At 37.8% G+C, this 17,409-nt stretch overlaps 2 protein-coding genes across 10 annotated transcripts in view; both read right to left on the bottom strand.

Moving 5' to 3' along the window:
- Positions 1–5,596, bottom strand: part of LOC117483427 (CMRF35-like molecule 9) — a 35,848-nt gene extending 30,252 nt beyond the window's left edge. For 3 of the 9 annotated variants that reach the window (XR_004555979.1, XM_034131764.1, XM_034131765.1), the window contains exons 1-3: positions 5,511–5,596; positions 4,110–4,454; positions 3,415–3,759 (exon numbers count right to left, since the gene is read on the bottom strand). Coding sequence is in view for 6 of the 9 variants with exons in the window: in XM_034131764.1 (XP_033987655.1) it covers positions 3,415–3,759; positions 4,110–4,454; positions 5,511–5,550 (730 nt within the window). In the remaining 3 variants the exon portion in view is untranslated. Of the gene's footprint in view, positions 1–1,884; positions 2,135–2,408; positions 2,518–2,598; positions 2,637–2,710; positions 2,810–2,883; positions 3,004–3,414; positions 3,760–4,109; positions 4,455–5,510 lie in introns of those variants that run through there. The other 6 variants (XR_004555980.1, XM_034131766.1, XM_034131767.1 and 3 more) reach the window with 4 other exon arrangements.
- A 1,770-nt stretch (positions 5,597–7,366) lies between these two features.
- Positions 7,367–17,409, bottom strand: part of LOC117483432 — a 61,613-nt gene continuing 51,570 nt past the window's right edge. Inside the window, exons 5-7 of the mRNA XM_034131774.1 lie at positions 8,410–8,447; positions 8,220–8,328; positions 7,367–7,476 (exon numbers count right to left, since the gene is read on the bottom strand). Coding sequence (XP_033987665.1) covers positions 7,472–7,476; positions 8,220–8,328; positions 8,410–8,447 — 152 coding nt within the window. The 3' untranslated portion in view covers positions 7,367–7,471. The remainder of the gene's footprint in view (positions 7,477–8,219; positions 8,329–8,409; positions 8,448–17,409) is intronic.

Here is a 17,409-nt window from a genome sequence, read left to right as displayed (position 1 = left end):
TTAGTTAAACATTTTGAATCACAAAGATTATTCAGTGAGTTGTGCAGAAACAACAATAATGGTTATTGCTGCCAGAAAACGGCCAATGTTAAATCATCATTTAGTCATGATCATTATGTTAAATATTAGCTAGGTGACCTGGTGGAGCGTGCCACCCATAGCGAGGCTGGCCCACGACTCTTTGCCTTGTTTCAATGTATTTGACCTATACATGCTATAAAGGCAAAAAGGTATACAAAAAAAAGTAAGGACATTTTCAACATTGCATCTGACCAATCTGCTGCCAAATAGTTTCTAAAATGAAATATCTCAACAAAAGAAATCTATGCCGAATGACTGTAACAGATTAAACCCCAAATTATATCCCAATTATTGTGCGATAATTGTGGCAGAATAGTTTATAAATGTATCTTGTTTAACCACAGGCGGTGATTACACATTTCTTTATGTTTAATACATTTTCCACAATGCTTGCAATGACATCTTTATAACATACTTAACTCTAAAACATTTCTTAATACAAATGTTACGGCAAAATGACAATCCTACATTGTAAAAAATTAAAACGAATGCTAAAACAACTGTATTTTTTATGAAATACTACAATATATAATGTTTTAAAATGTTTTAGGACAAACCAAGATGTTGCAGTATTCAAAGTCAGCTTTATTGTCAAGAATTCTTCATGTGTTATACATACAGAACATTTGAAATACCGAAAATGTATTGCAGTATTATGTCTTGATGATTTGTGTCCAAGGAAAAGCCAAAACATATAATATCAAAAAGAAACTTTTACAATAGAAAATATGAAGAAAAAACAGGGATACGTAATAATATATTTATTGTACTCTAACACTTTATGATATTCTATCTATACTATTACATTTGAATAACACATAATTAACTATTATTGCTACTTAATTGATATGACATATTACTTTTTCTATATTTATCAAAATCAGTCCACCGGGAGTGAAAATATGGAAACAGCCATTTTTGATCCTGAGAATGCCTCATCCATTAACCCCAAAACCACTGCAAAATTGTCCAAACCAGCCAAACAATTGTTCAACTATTTCCCCCATAGGCTATAATGGTAATTCCTACTTATTAACGCAACATATGCTGAATGAACAAATTGCCCAACATATGCAAGTTAGCACCCGGCAGTTTCTATGTGCTGGGGACCCGTAATATACACTTTAACTTTGGTGTACTCAACATTTCCAGGTTCACAGCAGCACTCTGTGAGCTGGAAACTCGACTAACCTGTAAAAGCACTTGATAAATAAATGTATTATAAACACCAGCTAAAGACACATCTTTTTAGATTAGCTTTTTATTAGCAACCCCCACTTTAAATGTTCTTTTAGTCTTTATTATTTACCTACCTTTATGTTGTTTTATTTATTGTATAGGTCTTAAAGGATCTTTATCTTATTTTATTAATCTAACATGCTTCAATAGCAATATTTATTTTTGCGTTGGTCTTTTTTATTTCTTAACCTTTTAACCTTTATTAGAATTATGGCATTTGTATTACTATTATCTCTTATTTCTGTTGTACCTAAATGTTCACTTTGTTTTATGGGGTTTTATATTTTATATTGTTTCATCGATTTAGTTGTCTTGCGTCTGATCTGTCATTATTTATTTTATTTGTATTATCATACATTTTACCTCCTTGTGTCGATTAACCTGATAAAATGTTATATTTTGCTGCATGTACCTTTTAAAGTTCTTAACAAATAATCTGAGCGGAAATATTTTTTATTAATTTTTTTCTTTGACTTTTGACATTTTGTAAAGCACTTTGAGCTGCATGTGTTCTATGAAAATTGTTATATAAATCAAGCTTTATTATTATTAATGTAGACTGTGTGAAACCCAAATAGCTTTTGTTTACTAATTAAAACCCTACAAATTAATTTAGTTGAAGCAGCATCTGATTTAGTAAGAGGGGAGTAGAGAGGAGAAAAAGCGTCTTCTGCGTGTCCAAACTCGTTTCTACCCAAAGGACGAAGTAGAGGACGTTATCTGGATCACCACAGGGGGCGCTGTGGGGCGAGGACCCTGCACGGAGGGGCACATCCTCCTCAAAGCAGGTGAGTTTACACGGGTCCTCTTCAGTCTGCAAGATAACAATTTATCTCATTTTTTTAAATATGGAAGTTCTTTCTCTTTGTTCACACATCTTAACTTCCTTCTCAAAAGAGTCATCGCTGTTGTCTTTAGAAATAACCCCACCCTGCACTGGTTCCTGTGTCTTAAGAAGGCAACAGGTTATACTGAGAAACAAACACTGATGTTAAACTTTGACTTTACTCTAGTTATTTTAGCGTTTGAAGTCCAAAGATACTGTTTTCTGAACTCAAACCTTCAGTCATATCTCAGTGTTTGCTTACTGTCTTCTGAGAAGTGTCTGCAGTGTGAAGTGGAGAGAACAGACATTTCTATAGGAGGAGATCTGCTCCCTCTGTCCTCCTCTCTGACCTCCTCACACTCTCTGTTAGCCTGCAGGAAGTGAGGACAGGTTTGTATTCATATCAGCTGTTTGCACAAACATTACAAATGCTGAGATTTACTAAAACTCACCTCTGTGACATTGACATACTCAGCCTCATCAGCAGTTTCTAAAAGACATCACATTCAGAAGATTAGGTCCAAACGATTGCTTTTGTTATGTGTTTGTTTCCTGTAAACTCACCTCTGGGTTTCCTGGCCCTCTTCCAGGAGAATATCAGCACAGACGCTGAGAGTACGATGAACATGACGACCAGAGTCAGACGCACATACAGCACCACACCTGAGAGCAGAACAACACTTTGTTTACTCTGATACTTCCTGGTCCATAAACACAAAACAACAAACTAAAAGTACCTGGACCATCTGAAGCTGTCTGTCCCTGTTGAGAGACAAAGAGACCCTTTGTGGTGGTCAGTGTGGAGGCTGATGTTGGAAACGGTCGGGGAGTCACTTCTGGTTTTGAAGATGTTGGAGCTGTGCACAAAAAGAAAACACAATGAAACACAAATCAGATACTGATTGAACAAAGAACGCTAAGATGTCATTGAAATAAAATGTATCTGCAAATGCATCAGAGCATTTCTAATCATGTACCGTAGCTACAGTAGATGCAGGAGGTAATTCATGTGTTTGGTGCAACAATATTTAAATAACCTATAATGTCTGTGGTGGATATCTACGGAAGAGGATTTTAGGGCCGCATGAAAAATTCTGGTGGCCCTAATCCTCTTCCGTAGATATCAGATATTTAGCAGATTATATTTAGTTTTGTTTTTTATTAGGAGCATTTTAAAATATACAGCTCTTAATATAACTGTATCACTAAACATATTCGGTTATTTGGAACAGCAGCGGAGGTTCGTGAACAGATCAATCAAAACTCACCATCTTTAACTCTGATCTCAATGTCCTGGTATGAGTCAGGGAGGAAAGGTCTGTCCTCCATACCACATTGGTACCGTCCTGCGTCAGACTTGGTCAGCTTTGTGATGCTCACATACAGATATACAGATAATACAGACCCCACATATCTGATGCAGTATCTGCCTCTCTGTTCTGAGTCTCCGGTCGTTTCTACCAGAATGTTTCCTTCTTCACATTTTCCCTTACAGAAGAGCTTCCTTTTTCCAGAGAAAGAAAAGGAGCATGCAACTGTGATGTTTCCTCCTTCAGTTTCTGTACGGAGGGGGTTTTGTGCGTTGGTGAGCCCACTGTTTCCATCCCTCAGTGCTGTTGAAAAGACGAGTGAATATTTACTATATTCCTTTAATACACTGCAGTCTGATGAAGGCAAGGCAAGTTTATTTATATAGTACTTTTCTGTACGCGACAATTCAAAGTGCTTTACAAAACAAATTAAAAGACTTTTTATGAATAAATACAGTAAAAACACATTATATAATGGCATTTTACAACAGGCATTACAAAGCAAAGATAATACAATAATAAAAATAAACACCACAGGTATACAATACATTGAACAACATTTCCTGCTTCACATTTCCAAAGATCAAGATTTAAATATATTTTAGATTGTCCAGAAATGTTGATAACATTATAAAATCCCAGTAGAAACTCACCATCTTTAACTCTGATCTCAAAGTCCTGGTATGAGTCGGTTCCAAATCTGTCCAGACCACATTGGTACCGTCCTGCGTCAGACTTGGTCAGCTTTGTGATGCTCACATACAGAATTGCGTTAGATAATAGAGACCCTTCCACATATCTGATGCTGTATCGGCCTCTCTGAGCTGAGTCTCCGGTCGTTTCTACCAGAATGTTTCCTTCTTCACATTTTCCCTTACAGAACATCTTCCTTCCTCCAGAGAAAGAAAAGGAGCATGCAACTGTGATGTTTCCTCCTTCAGTTTCTGTACGGTCGAGGTTTTGTGCGTTGGTGAGCCCACTGTTTCCATCCCTCAGTGCTGTTGAAAAGATGTGCAGTCAATATTTAACATATTCCTGTAATACACTGCAGTCTGATGAACAACATTTCCTGCTTCACATTTCCAAAGATCAAGATTTAAATATATTTTAGATTGTCCAGAAATGTTGATAACATTATAAAATGTAATATTCTGCAGTAAAATTGATAATGATTTGTTTTAAGTGATTTATACATTTTATAAATCATGGAGAGACGGTGCCTTTATTACTACTTTTACCCCTCCCACGATTACAAAATGTGCATTAACTCTCTGTCCAATTCATTTAGGTGAATAAAATCCTGCTTTTTATTGGTTGCCAAAAATATTTCATTTAATACAGTGCTGCATTTTAGCTTCTTTTTTTCATAGTCAGCGGCAGGGACAAAATAAAATGTATCAACATGTCATAATAAAGTCTGCAAAGGCTGTTTTTTAAAAGAAATAAGGTTTTATAATTTCATAATTTTGCAGTTCTCTTGAAAATGACTGGTCGCCTCTGTGCATGAGAAATGTTTCGTATGCGATTCTATCAACAGCTTCCAGTTTGTGAACTAAGCCGCTCACAGATGTTTACTGGTTTAAATAAAATAAACAAAGTGGGTTAGCAAAGGTAAAGTTAATGAAAGAAAGGCCTTGAGGAACAGAAATTACTGCTAAGATATATTTTGGTTGCAACTTGTGTTTATTACTCAACTACAGTCGGTCTGATGAAACAGAAAATAACGTTACCAATCAACAGACTAAACCCAGCAAGAAGCAACTATAAACCCAAAGAACCAGCACAGAAGAACAATGGTTGATTGCAGATTGTCGAGCTGAAACACAAAGGCTTGTTTATATTTTCAGGGACTAACTTTTGTAATGAACTACTTTTTTAAATAGACTCTCTGTGTTAATCCACAGAAACCAACAACAGGTTTTTGGACTGATATGAGACGATGCACTCACCAGACAGTGCAGTGCAAACTAAAACTGACCAAATATAAAATAGCAAAAGGAAATAAAGTAAATGTAAAAGAGAGACTGATAGAAATATTTAGTTAATGTACTCACTGAGGAAGAGGAAGCAGATCAAAGTGTGCCGGACGTTCATGTTTGAGGGTGTGATGGTTTAATGCTGTCTCTCACTTCTGACTCCACAAACCAGGAAGTGCTCTACTTCTTTACTGATGGAGTCCCCTCCCCCAACACACACTGAACTCTACTCTCCATGTCATTATAATCAAGTTTATATATTTTATCTTAAAACTAGACTCGTTTATATCTTAAAGGGGTTACTTTTCAGGTTCATATCAGTATGTAGTGCCTCTACTGTGACATGTCTCTATGCTTAAATGTTCCAACAGCTCTTTATTTTTCTCATACTGCCTGTACTGCAGCACCTCTTTTCACCCTCTGTCTGAAACCAGAGCCCAGTCTGCTGTGGTTGGTTACACACACACACACACACACACACACACACACACACACACACACACACACACACACACACACACACACACACACACACACACACACACACTGCAATAACACTGTACAATAAATCACCTCTGGCTGGAAGAGAACTCTCTGCTCCATAGTTTCTCTAGAAATAAAACCACGTTGTACATTTTACTCACACATAATCTGTTTCATATTTAATACACCATAATTCCATATATTTTGAATATATATATATTTGTATATATATATATAATATCTGTATGTATATTTTCTATTTTGTATTTTGACATGTATATTTTATATTTTATATCTTATTTTATTCTATTCTTGTATATTTTTGTTTTATTGTAAAATGCCTTATATGCTGCAAAACAAAAACAAAAACAATTTCCCAATTTGGGATCAATAAAGTACGATCTATCTATCTATCTATCTATCTACACACACACACACACACACACACACACACACACACACACACACACACACACACACACACACACACACACACACACACACACACACAACAAGCCCCCTATAGACCCCCACACACAACAACACAGACTAATAATAACACTCCTTGTTGTTAACCACCAACTGTCTGCAATATGTGCAATATATATATATATGCCGTTAATAACTGTGTAATATATCCCTGGCTGCTAAATCCTGAGAACTGTTACAGGATGTGTATTTTATAAATTGTGTAACTTTTTTTATCTTGAATATGTTTTTGTATGCATGTTTAGGTAACATTAAGCTGTCTTTGGCTCTTTTCTGCTGTAACAATGTAAATGTCCCCTCTGTAGGACTAATAAAGGTATTCTGATTCTGATAGCTGGCCGGCTCTGTTGTGATTGGTCAAGCGCTAAGAGATGTCCCGCCCCTTAGCCTATCAAGTACAAGTTGTAAAGACCTACATTTGAAAAGAGACTCTGAACATCATGTGTAATCAAATAAAGCAACAACACTGGACTGATGTGAGACCAAATGTGAGTCCACTCATGAGTTTCCCATCTGCTGCATATTTTTGAGTGATCGTCTGTGAATGAATAAAGAAAAACAGTAAAATAAGAGAAACTGATAGAAATATGAAGTGTGTGAACTCACTGAGGAGGTTCATGTTTGAGTCTGATGGTTAAAGCTGCCTCTCTTACAGTATGTCTTAAGGAACTGCTTTACTTCTGTAAATTATCGATGTACAGTATACTTTTTCATGTCATTTTATTCAAATTTGTGTGTGATTTTACATTAACACTAAACTTCGTTTTTGCCAACACTTATGTTTTCATTTCTTCTAGTTCAAACACTAATGTACTTAAAATAAATACAAATAATGACACTTCCAAAAGATGCTTCAAACATGACACTTGCTTTTTATTTTATATATAAAAAAATAGGATTATTCGAGAAAAAGCGTCTTCTGCGTGTCCAAATCGTCCAAACTCGTTTCTACCGAAAGGACGAAGTAGAGGACGTTATCTGGATCACCACAGGGGGCGCTGTGGGGCGAGGGCCCTGCATGGAGGGACAAATCCTCCTCAAAGCAGGTGAGTTTACACGGGTCATCTTCAGTCTGCAAGATAACAAAGAAAAGTTTATACCATTCAAGTTTACTCTTATATTTTGTCAAATGATCATGATTTCATCATGGGAGCCGCTTCATGTGAAATGTTTATCTCCTTTCTTTCTATATGGAAGTTCTTTCTCTCTGTTCACACATCTGAACTTGGCATGTGGCTGGCGCTTGTGGCTTTAGAAATAATTCCACCCTGCACTGGTTCCTGTTTCTTAAGAAGGCAACAGGTTATACTGAGAAACAAACACTGATGATAAGCTTTGACTTTAATGGGGCGAAGGCGAAGCCTGCGAGCTAGTTCAGGCAGTCAACTCGAGCACCAATGATACATTAACACGTGATGCACCTCGTCCCTCTTACAACCAACCAAACACATTCTCCTTAACTTGCCGCTCTATTTAAGCTGCCAGGTCTTCCTGCCTCTGCCTCGCTATGCTGCTGCTGCGTTCATGCTCCTGATGCTGCTGCTTGCCTGCCCCCACCACCACCCCAGCTTCCACCCCAGCTTCCACCTGTAGGCTCGGGGGGTAGTTATCTAATCATCACTCAATGTTCTATGTACATCTGTGGAGTGATGAGGCCTGAGCCTAGACGCCACACTCAAACTATATGCTGCTTCTAATAAACATATAAAGAAACACGTGAGTTGTCTGACTGAACTCTAGTTATGTTAGCGTTTGAAGTCCAAAGATACTTCTTTCTGAACTCAAAGCTTCAGTCGTATCTCAGTGTTTGCTTACTGTCTTCTGAGAAGTGTCTGCAGTGGGAAGTGGAGAGAACAGACATTTCTATAGGAGGAGATCTGCTCCCTCTGTCCTCCTCTCTGACCTCCTCACGCTCTCTGTCAGCCTGCAGGAAGTGAGGACAGGTTTGTATTAATATCAGCTGTTTTCAGAAACATTACAAATGCTGAGATTTACTAAAACTCACCTCTGTGACATTGACATACTCAGCTTCATCAGCAGTTTCTAAAAGACATCACATTCAGAAGATTAGGTCCAAACGATTGCTTTTGTTATGTGTTTGTTTCCTGTAAACTCACCTCTGGGTTTCCTGGCCCTCTTCCAGCAGAATATCAGCACAGACGCTGAGAGTACGATGAACATGACGACCAGAGTCAGACTCACATACAGCACCACACCTGAGAGCAGAAGAACACTTTGTTTACTCTGATACTTCCTGGTCCATAAACACAAACAACAAACTAAAAGTACCGTGACCATCTGAAGCTGTTGGTCCCTGTTGAGGCTGCGTGGTGCGTTCAGGGGAGGCTGAGGAAGGTACGGAGCTCAGACTCTGAGTGGTGGTCAGTGTGGAGGCTGATGGGGATGATGTTAAAGAGGTTGGAGCTGTGAAACACAAAGAAAACACAATGAAACACAAATCAGATTTGACAAAGAACGCTGCACTAAGATCTCTTCAAAATAAAATGTATCTGCAAATGCATCAGAGCATTACGAATCATAAAGCTAAATCAACATGGTAATTAATGTCTTTGGTGCAACAATGTTTAAATAAGCTGTTAATGTTTTTAGTGGTTATCAGATATTTCGCAGTTGAACTATTGTTTTTTTTAATAGGATCATTTTAAAATATGAAGCTCTTAATATACAGTGGAGGAAATAAGTATTTGATCCCTTGCAGATTGTGTAAGTTTGCCCTCTTACAAAGAAATGAACAGTCTATCATTTTAGAAGATCTTCAGAGAGGAGTGGACCAGAATCCTTCCTGAGATGTTCACAAACCTGGAGACCAACTACAAGAAGCGTCTGTCCTCTTGCTGTCCAACAAAGGTTTCTTCACCAAGTACTAACACATGTTTTGCAAGGGGATCAAATACTTATTTCCCAAAGTGAAATGCAAATAAATGTTTATCTTTTATATAATGTCAATTTCTGGATTTTCTTTTTGATATTCTTGTTCTCACTGTTAAAATAAACCTATACCATTAAGATGATAGACTGTTAATGTCTTTGTAAGTGGGCGAAAATACAAAATCTGCAAGCGTTCAAATACTTATTTCCTCCACTGTAACTATAATATGTTACACTGAACATATTCAGTTATTTGGAACAGCAGCAGAGGTCCGTGAACAGATAAATCTAAAACTCCCGGTAGAAACTCACCATCTGTAACTCTGATCTTAATGTCCTGGTATGAGTCGAGGAGAGATCCAGATCGGTCCAGACCACATTGGTACCGTCCTGCGTCAGACTTGGTCAGCTTTGTGATGCTCACATACAGAATGTAGTCAGATAATACAGACCCTTCCACATATCTGATGCTGTATCGGCCTCTCTGAGCTGAGTCTCCGGTCGTTTCTACCAGAATGTTTCCTTCTTCACATTTTCCCTTACAGAACATTCTTCCAGAGAAAGTAAAGGAGCATGCAACTGTGATGTCTGCTCCTTCACTTCCTGTACGGTCGAGGCTTAGGTTGCATTCGAATAGTCCATTTAGCTTAGGAACCTTCCTAACGGAGTGAAATGACCCGGAAGTCCCTCAGTGGCAGCCATGATAAGTGCCGTTCGAATTCTCTAAATTAAAAGGAAAGGAGGTTTCAAACTTCCTTTATAACCTCCTTTAGCTTAGGAACCACTGGACCTCCCTAACCGAAAGGAGAGGAGAAAATGCTGCCCCACAATGTCTTGCGGCCGCAGCATTTGCCGTCACACAACAGTCGGCCGTTCACGGAAACAACCGATTATGAACGAGAAATTATATCATGAAAGTTACGGTGCTTATTAAGCATTTTAAAACGTATGTGGTAAGTTGCCAAAGTGCTTTGTTTTGAACGTTTATCCGTATTATAATCAAAAAGAGAAATATGAACGTTAGTTTTTACTGAAATGATCAAATAAAGTCAACATTTCACAGTCTTTACTGAGCTGTGTGGGGTTTGTTCAACTTTTAAAAGATGTTTGAATGGTGATATACACAGTGATAGATGTTAAGGACTAACGTTTATAATAAATACATTTGTATTGATTTTAAGATCTTTTCATACAATCATATGTATTGGGATCATTTGTATTAATGTGGACCGGAGGGAGAGGGTGACGAGCATAAGTTTCACTTTCCTTTTTTATTTCAATTCCAACTTTGGTCATGAAGAATATGTTTCTCTGTTGTCCCCGTTCATAAAGCATAAAACAACAGCACCAGAGCACGGTGCAGAGTCTCTAGATGAGTTTACAGTAGTCCCTCGTTCTTATTATACATCCATGTTGTAGTCCGCTGTATAGAAAACTGTAGTTTCCATAGTTTCCCCACAGCAGCAGGCGCACATTTATGACCTCTGCTGGCGCATCATAAACACGTCGGATAGTGAAAGTGCAGTCGGATTCTCTAAAGTGCCGCAGTCTCTTCTCCTAAATCCTTTTGAATTCTCCTATCCACTATCCCTTAACCCCATGACGTTTCACTCCGAGGTCAAGGAATAGACGATAGGGTTAGAACTTAGGAGCTGTTTTTTTGGAGTATTCGAACGCAACCTTAGTGCTTTGATGAGCCCACTGTTTCCATCCTGCAGTGCTGTTGAAAAGATGAGCAGTGAAGTTACTTTATTCCTGTAATACACTGCAGTCAGATGAACAACATCTCCTGCTTCACTTTCCCAAAGATCAGGAATTTATACATTTTTGATTGTTAAAAAATATTATAACATTTTAAAATGTCATATTCTACAGTTAAATTGAGATTTAATAATTTAGTGTATTTCTTTATTTTGAAACTTGTGGAAGAAGGGTACTTTTATAACTAGTGCTACTATTGCTCATCCCATAGTTATATTTTCATTAATTCTGGGTCAAATTTACTTGTGTGTATGGTAACAGCTAACAGCATGTTTAAATCCTACTTTTTACGTTTTGACTTTTGATACAGTGCTGCCTTTTTAGATTGTGTATCTTATTCAGCAGCAGGGTCCAATATATATATTATAATATTTTAATATTTTAATAATAATTTAATGTTTTATCATAAGGTTTTATGTTTTGATTTTAAATATCAAACTCTGTATGTGAATATGACTGACTTCTTCTCTGCATGTAAAATGTTTTGGATGCATTTCTAAATATCAACAGCTCTCAGTTTGTGAACAGAGCAGCTCACAGATGTTTACTGCTGGAAATCTTGCTCTAAAGCTGGGGTCCATTGAGGAACAGAAATGACTGCTAAGATATATTTATGTAGCAACTTATAGCTAACACTCAACTCAACCACAGATAGGCTGAAGCAACAGAAATAATACTTTACTATTTAACAGAATCAACAAAATAAAAAATCATAGAACCAGGGAAGAATAGGAATATTTGATACTTGATAATACTTTTTATTAACATGCATACATTTGACAGACTCATACCAACATGATAAACCACAGAAACCAACAACATGTTGGACTGATATGAGATGATCTAAACAACAACACAATGCAAACACAATCTTTAAGACTGACTGCAAAGAAACAAGGAAATATAGAATCAAAGTAAAAGCAATAGAGATAGAAATACTTACTGAGGAAGAAGAAGCAGATCAAAGTGTGCCAGACGTTCATGTTTGAGGATATTATGGTTTATCAATGCCTCTCTTCTGTCTGCACAAACCAGGAAGTGATTCACCTGTCTAAAGGATACAGTCCCTCTGCCCAAAATACATCCACCAGTCTGAACTCTACATTCAAACTACACCTGGATGTAGGTTACTGCAGAATTAAGTAATCATTTTGTAAAATAATTACAATGACTCATGTGTGGCCATCATTGAGTCCTATGTTTCTGTTTTATTAGTAAAAACATTGACTGGTTTGCACCCTCAGAAACACATCTAGTTGTGTACATGTATTTAATAGTGTTTGTGTTTTAAGAGAATAAATAAAAATAACATTAGGTTCTGAAATTATTCTTACTGATTCTTATTTATGTTGTCATAAATAACAGATCATTCATTTAACTGTTACATATTGGTGCGCCGCCATAATGGATGGTGTGAGAAGAGTTAAAAATATGAGAATACATTTCTTTAAATATTTCAATTATGGACGCCTTAGCTAGCACAGACAGAAAAAGACGTGCTTTAGTGTAGTAAAACACATTCAGGTCACACTGGAGAGACAAAAGCAGCAGCCAAAAAATAGACGGTATTTTCAGAATGACTGGTAGAGCGTGCAAGGCTGGCCCATGACTCTTTGCCCCGTTTCAATGTATTTTACCTATACATGCTATAAAAGGCAATACGGTATCAAAATAAATGTTTTGAAGATGCATATCTTTATATATCTATGTGCAAATTACTTTTCTTTGTTTAGTTTCTTTTACCCTAAAGAATCTCCTATCATGCTATTTTTAGGCATATATTATGGGTCTCAGATGTATAAAAATATATAAAAAACATGTCTATGATGTGTTTTGCTAAAAATACCAAACAGATCATGCATTTTAGACATCCCTCAGCCCTGTAATGGCGCATTTCCACCACACGGTCGGCCTCGGCCTCGCTCGGTACTGCTAGGCCGCGTTGGGCCTTGTTATGGCCGGCTCACTTCATGCTGCGCTTCCATTACAGTTTAGGAACTGGGGTAGTTACTATAGTAACGCAGTGTAGGCGGAGCCGTGACGTCATCTTCAATGAGAACCCCAGAAAAACAACACAGCCGTTAGCTGTTAGCACTCAGAGCTCACAGCTCCTCATATATGTTCAGAAACTAGACAAAAGTTAAACAAGTACAAACCACAGACTGCCTGTGTCATGGCGAATACAGTCGCTGCTTTATTTATGTCTATAGGCCGTTGTTGTGAGTGTGGACGGTCGGAGCATATATTGCGTTAGCTTAGCCAATCTCCATTTAGAAAACACGGATTTTAAAAGGTTTTTCACCTGCCGTCTGTCTGCAGACTTGTCAAAGCATTAATTCATGGTTTTTACTAACCGGTATCAGTATGTTGTTACTTCGGCATCATTTTGAAACGTGTATTACAATTAAATCACGGTCAAATATGTTCATCTTGTTGTAGTTGTAGCCCCCTTGCCAGCGATTCTCTTTCTAGTTTAGCAAACTCAGCCCGACTCAGCCCTGTTTGTTGGCCACGATAGAACCACGATTTTGTCGGGCCAGAAAAGAGGTGAAAAAGTACCCCCGGGCCGGAACTAGGCCTAGTGGAAGCGCAACCAAAAACGGGCCCGGCACGACACGGCACGCTTAAACCGCGCTCCACGCCATGGTGGAAATGCCCCATTAGAGAACTGCTGACTCTGTGACTGTAGCTGCTGGCCACGCCCCCTTTTGGCAACGGCAAGGCAAGCAGTAAGGTCTCCTCTCTGCCTGCAGATACAGCAAAATTCTGCCGTGATTAAACGCCATATCATGTTCCAAACCACTTCAAGGATTATTTCTGAAACAGTATGGAGCTCAAATCCTTTTTTTCTTGCGGGGTTACCAGGTGAGTTCCTTTTTTTATATCCTGCTTTTTTACACATACTCTCTCCAGTACAGGTTAGCTCTGAATGTTAGCGATGCTTGCTAATGTAAACAAAGACCATATTACGTCCAAAACACGTCGCGCATTGTTACTGATAGCAACGTTTCTGATAGGGTTGTGGGTGTAAAGCCAGCCCACATTTCCGATATTACTTCACATCGGACGCAAATCTGGATCAGCTCCGTTGTACCCCCGTTTTAAGAGATTTGGGTTAGGAGGAAAAGAGAGAGGGTTTTATTTTCTGACACTTTGTGAGTTCCCTGACACCAGTGGCGACTGGTCATTAGGGGCAGGTGGGGCACAGCCCCACCTAGTGTCAGCAGAAAGTATTACAAATAATGATTACAAAAAATGCAAAAAATAAATCAAAAAATATATAAAATATATTTTAAGATCATGTTTAATCATCTGATTCGTCTGTACATTGCTGTTTTAGTCTGTGTTCTTCTAATAAGTGTCTACAGTGTGTTCCTATTGAGCTGTTTAGAGCCATGTGGGACAAAACCTGATCATGCCCCTCCCTCTCACTGTCTAAGTGAATGGTGACTGTAAAAACTACACTGCGCATGCTCAGAGTATTTTCCTATTTAATGTGTGTGGCAAAAAAATAATGACCATAGGGGCACTGAGCTGCCATCCCCACCATACGTCATCTCACATAATTCACAGCTGATTGGCTGTAAGTACGTGTGCCGCAAAAAGTGTGGTGTGTGAAGAGGAGACGAGAGAGCTGCAGTGACGCGTCCTAAAACCAGGAAGTAAGCTGCGCATGGCTTCCCTCGACAAAAAAGCAATGAGATTTCTCCATAGGATTTTAGAAAATAGCTCGAAATAAGATCTGTGGGAAACGTACCTGTTAGATAAATGCACGTTTTGTTCAGCCGGATAACATCCACATGTCTACCCTACTTTTATAATTTTTGAATTATAAATCTGTCGATTAGATTCATGATAGACTTTTGAAACTACAAGAAGATAAGGAGGACTTTTACAAAAAAGTAATGGAGATTTTTGTCCAGAAGGATAGGCAAATGGACTTCATCTTCAAGTCAAGGTAAGACCGCAATTTTATTGAAAATGGGATCTTACTAAGAGAGAACAATTCAATATTTAAATGATACAATTACATTTGTTGGGTATCCTTTTGTTGAACTGTCTGTTTAAAATTAATCGAAGCATCAGACAAAAAAAGCTTTTTTAGGTCAAAATATAATATTTGTAAACCTGAAGAGTCAGTGCCAGTGCCTCACCAGCCATGAACCTCACTGCACGTCACTGCAGAAGCTTATAAATAGACATCTAAGTTTTTTGTGCCCCACCACTTTTGTACATATAAAGACGCCACTGCCTGACACACCGGGGACACATATTTATGTATAAAAGACATCAAAAAGTGAATTTTGCATGATAGGACACCTTAACCTGTTCCACTCTGAGCCTGTTTTTCAGGTCTCAGGCTCGAAAATGACATTCCCAGAACAAATGACCATATCTTCCCTTCTAAAAGGGTTAAATTAATAATCTTTTCTCAAAGTAATGATAAACCTGTGAGTTGGATGTAGAAGTGTCAGAATCAATATAAATGTTTTTTATTTTAAAGAAAATTCAGATTTTACATAGTAAAAAACTGTAAATTATAGTGTCCGTCCAAAAATTATTTTTTACAGATAGTGAAAACTACCCTTGGATGATGGGTTAGTAGACTAAAAGCTTTAGGAATCCAAAGTACAACATATAATAAGTACCCTGTATCAAGATTGATGCAAAACAAGTGAAATTTGACCTTTTTAGAGAGATTTAGCCAAAAACTGGGCCATCTGGGGTCATTTGGGTGGATTTGACCTATCTCTGGCCCCCCTTGCTCGATCTGGTTGGTTGACATACCCTTGTGACCGTTAGAGCCAATAGAATCGAAGGAGGATACCTACATAGACACACATTGTAAAGAAAAAATGTTGCCGCTTCGCGTGTGGAAAGCGAAACTAAACTGGAGGAATGTCTCCTTCTGGAGTTTGGAAACTAAAACGCAGTTGTATTGCTTATGGATTATCAGAAATAATTTCAAAGAAGGCACAGACACATAGGATGAACCTATGGATTAACTGCAGCATCGTTTTTTTATCGTTTTAATGCCATTGAAGACCACTTTTGACCAAGGTAAGCCATATTTATATGTTGAGCTTCTTGGCTCCACATGTGATGATGTACGCTTTCGTTGATAGCGTCGCGAATGTTTATCACTGAGTGTTGAGGTGGGCACCGTTAGATTCAGTGTCTCCAGGACACCAAAAAATAGTGTTTGGTTGTGCATCTAGGATAAGTAATAAGGGAGTTCTGAGTGAGTTTATGTGCCTTTGTCGGTCCCGTTTTTTCGATCGAGGCTAATTCAGAGGCTGAGTGCTAGCATTGTGGGTTTTTTTTGAAAAAAAAAATTAAAAAGATCAGTTAGCTGAGTTTCTTCCCGTTACATGGATATAACACATTCATAGTTTTATTCAATATTAAGATTCCTTAGACGTTGTTTCCTGCAAATGACGCGTTTATCCGCCCGGTACCGGGGGGAAGGCGTGAAACAGGTTAAAGACTATTGTTCTCATGATGACTAGATGTAGCACCTTATCACATCAACGTATATATTAATGCAACAAATGCAGAATAAATATAAAATATAACTGCAATAAAAAAAGATATACACATTTTTGCAGATGATATTAACCTCTAAAAATAATATTTTATCTTTCCTGTTAACCTTGTTAAAACTTAACATGTTTACTTATTTTCGCATTAGTTAGTGCTGTTGGGTGTAAACATTTTAAACAATATTTAAAAAATGTATCACCGATTAACAACTAATGCTGTTAATTCCACCAAATAAATTACAATAACAGTTACAGCTACATCTGAAGTGACAGTGGAGTACGGAGGAGGTGAAGCGTGGCTAACATCAGAGCGCGCTTCCACCCCGAGGAGCAGAGAGGACGTTATCTGCGTCACTGTGGAGCGAGGCAGCACCACTGTTGGAAAAATCCACCTCAGAGTAGTTGAGATTACTCGGGTCATCTTTAGTCTGCAAGAAACAAAGACAACGTTATTCGTCACATGAGCATCATTTATGGATGTGTACTGCTTCATGTTTTTGGTTGTATCTCTATCTATTTTTGCTTTATCGAACTGAAAATCTGTTTTTTTTTTACGGCACTTTTTCCTCCCTTCAAATCAACTTCCTGTTCAAGCTTGTGGTTTTGGGGTTTGATCACAAACTGGCCTCGTTCCTGTTTCTGTTTCATGGTACTCTTCTGTCTTGATGAAAAAGTACACATAGATCTTTCTTTGTTTAGTTTTTGTTTGTAAAACCTGCTTTTCCTTTTAAATATGAAACATAAACTGAGGTAAAGTTTGTTTAAAAACACATCTTTAAGCAAATGTCCCCAATCGTCTCTTTTCTGCCACT

Source organism: Trematomus bernacchii, unplaced genomic scaffold (assembly GCF_902827165.1).
Source record: "Trematomus bernacchii unplaced genomic scaffold, fTreBer1.1, whole genome shotgun sequence".
In the NCBI taxonomy this organism is placed as follows: domain Eukaryota; kingdom Metazoa; phylum Chordata; class Actinopteri; order Perciformes; family Nototheniidae; genus Trematomus; species Trematomus bernacchii.
The sequence above is the reverse complement of the archived record's forward strand: the minus strand, read 5'-3'. Positions and strand labels throughout refer to the sequence as shown.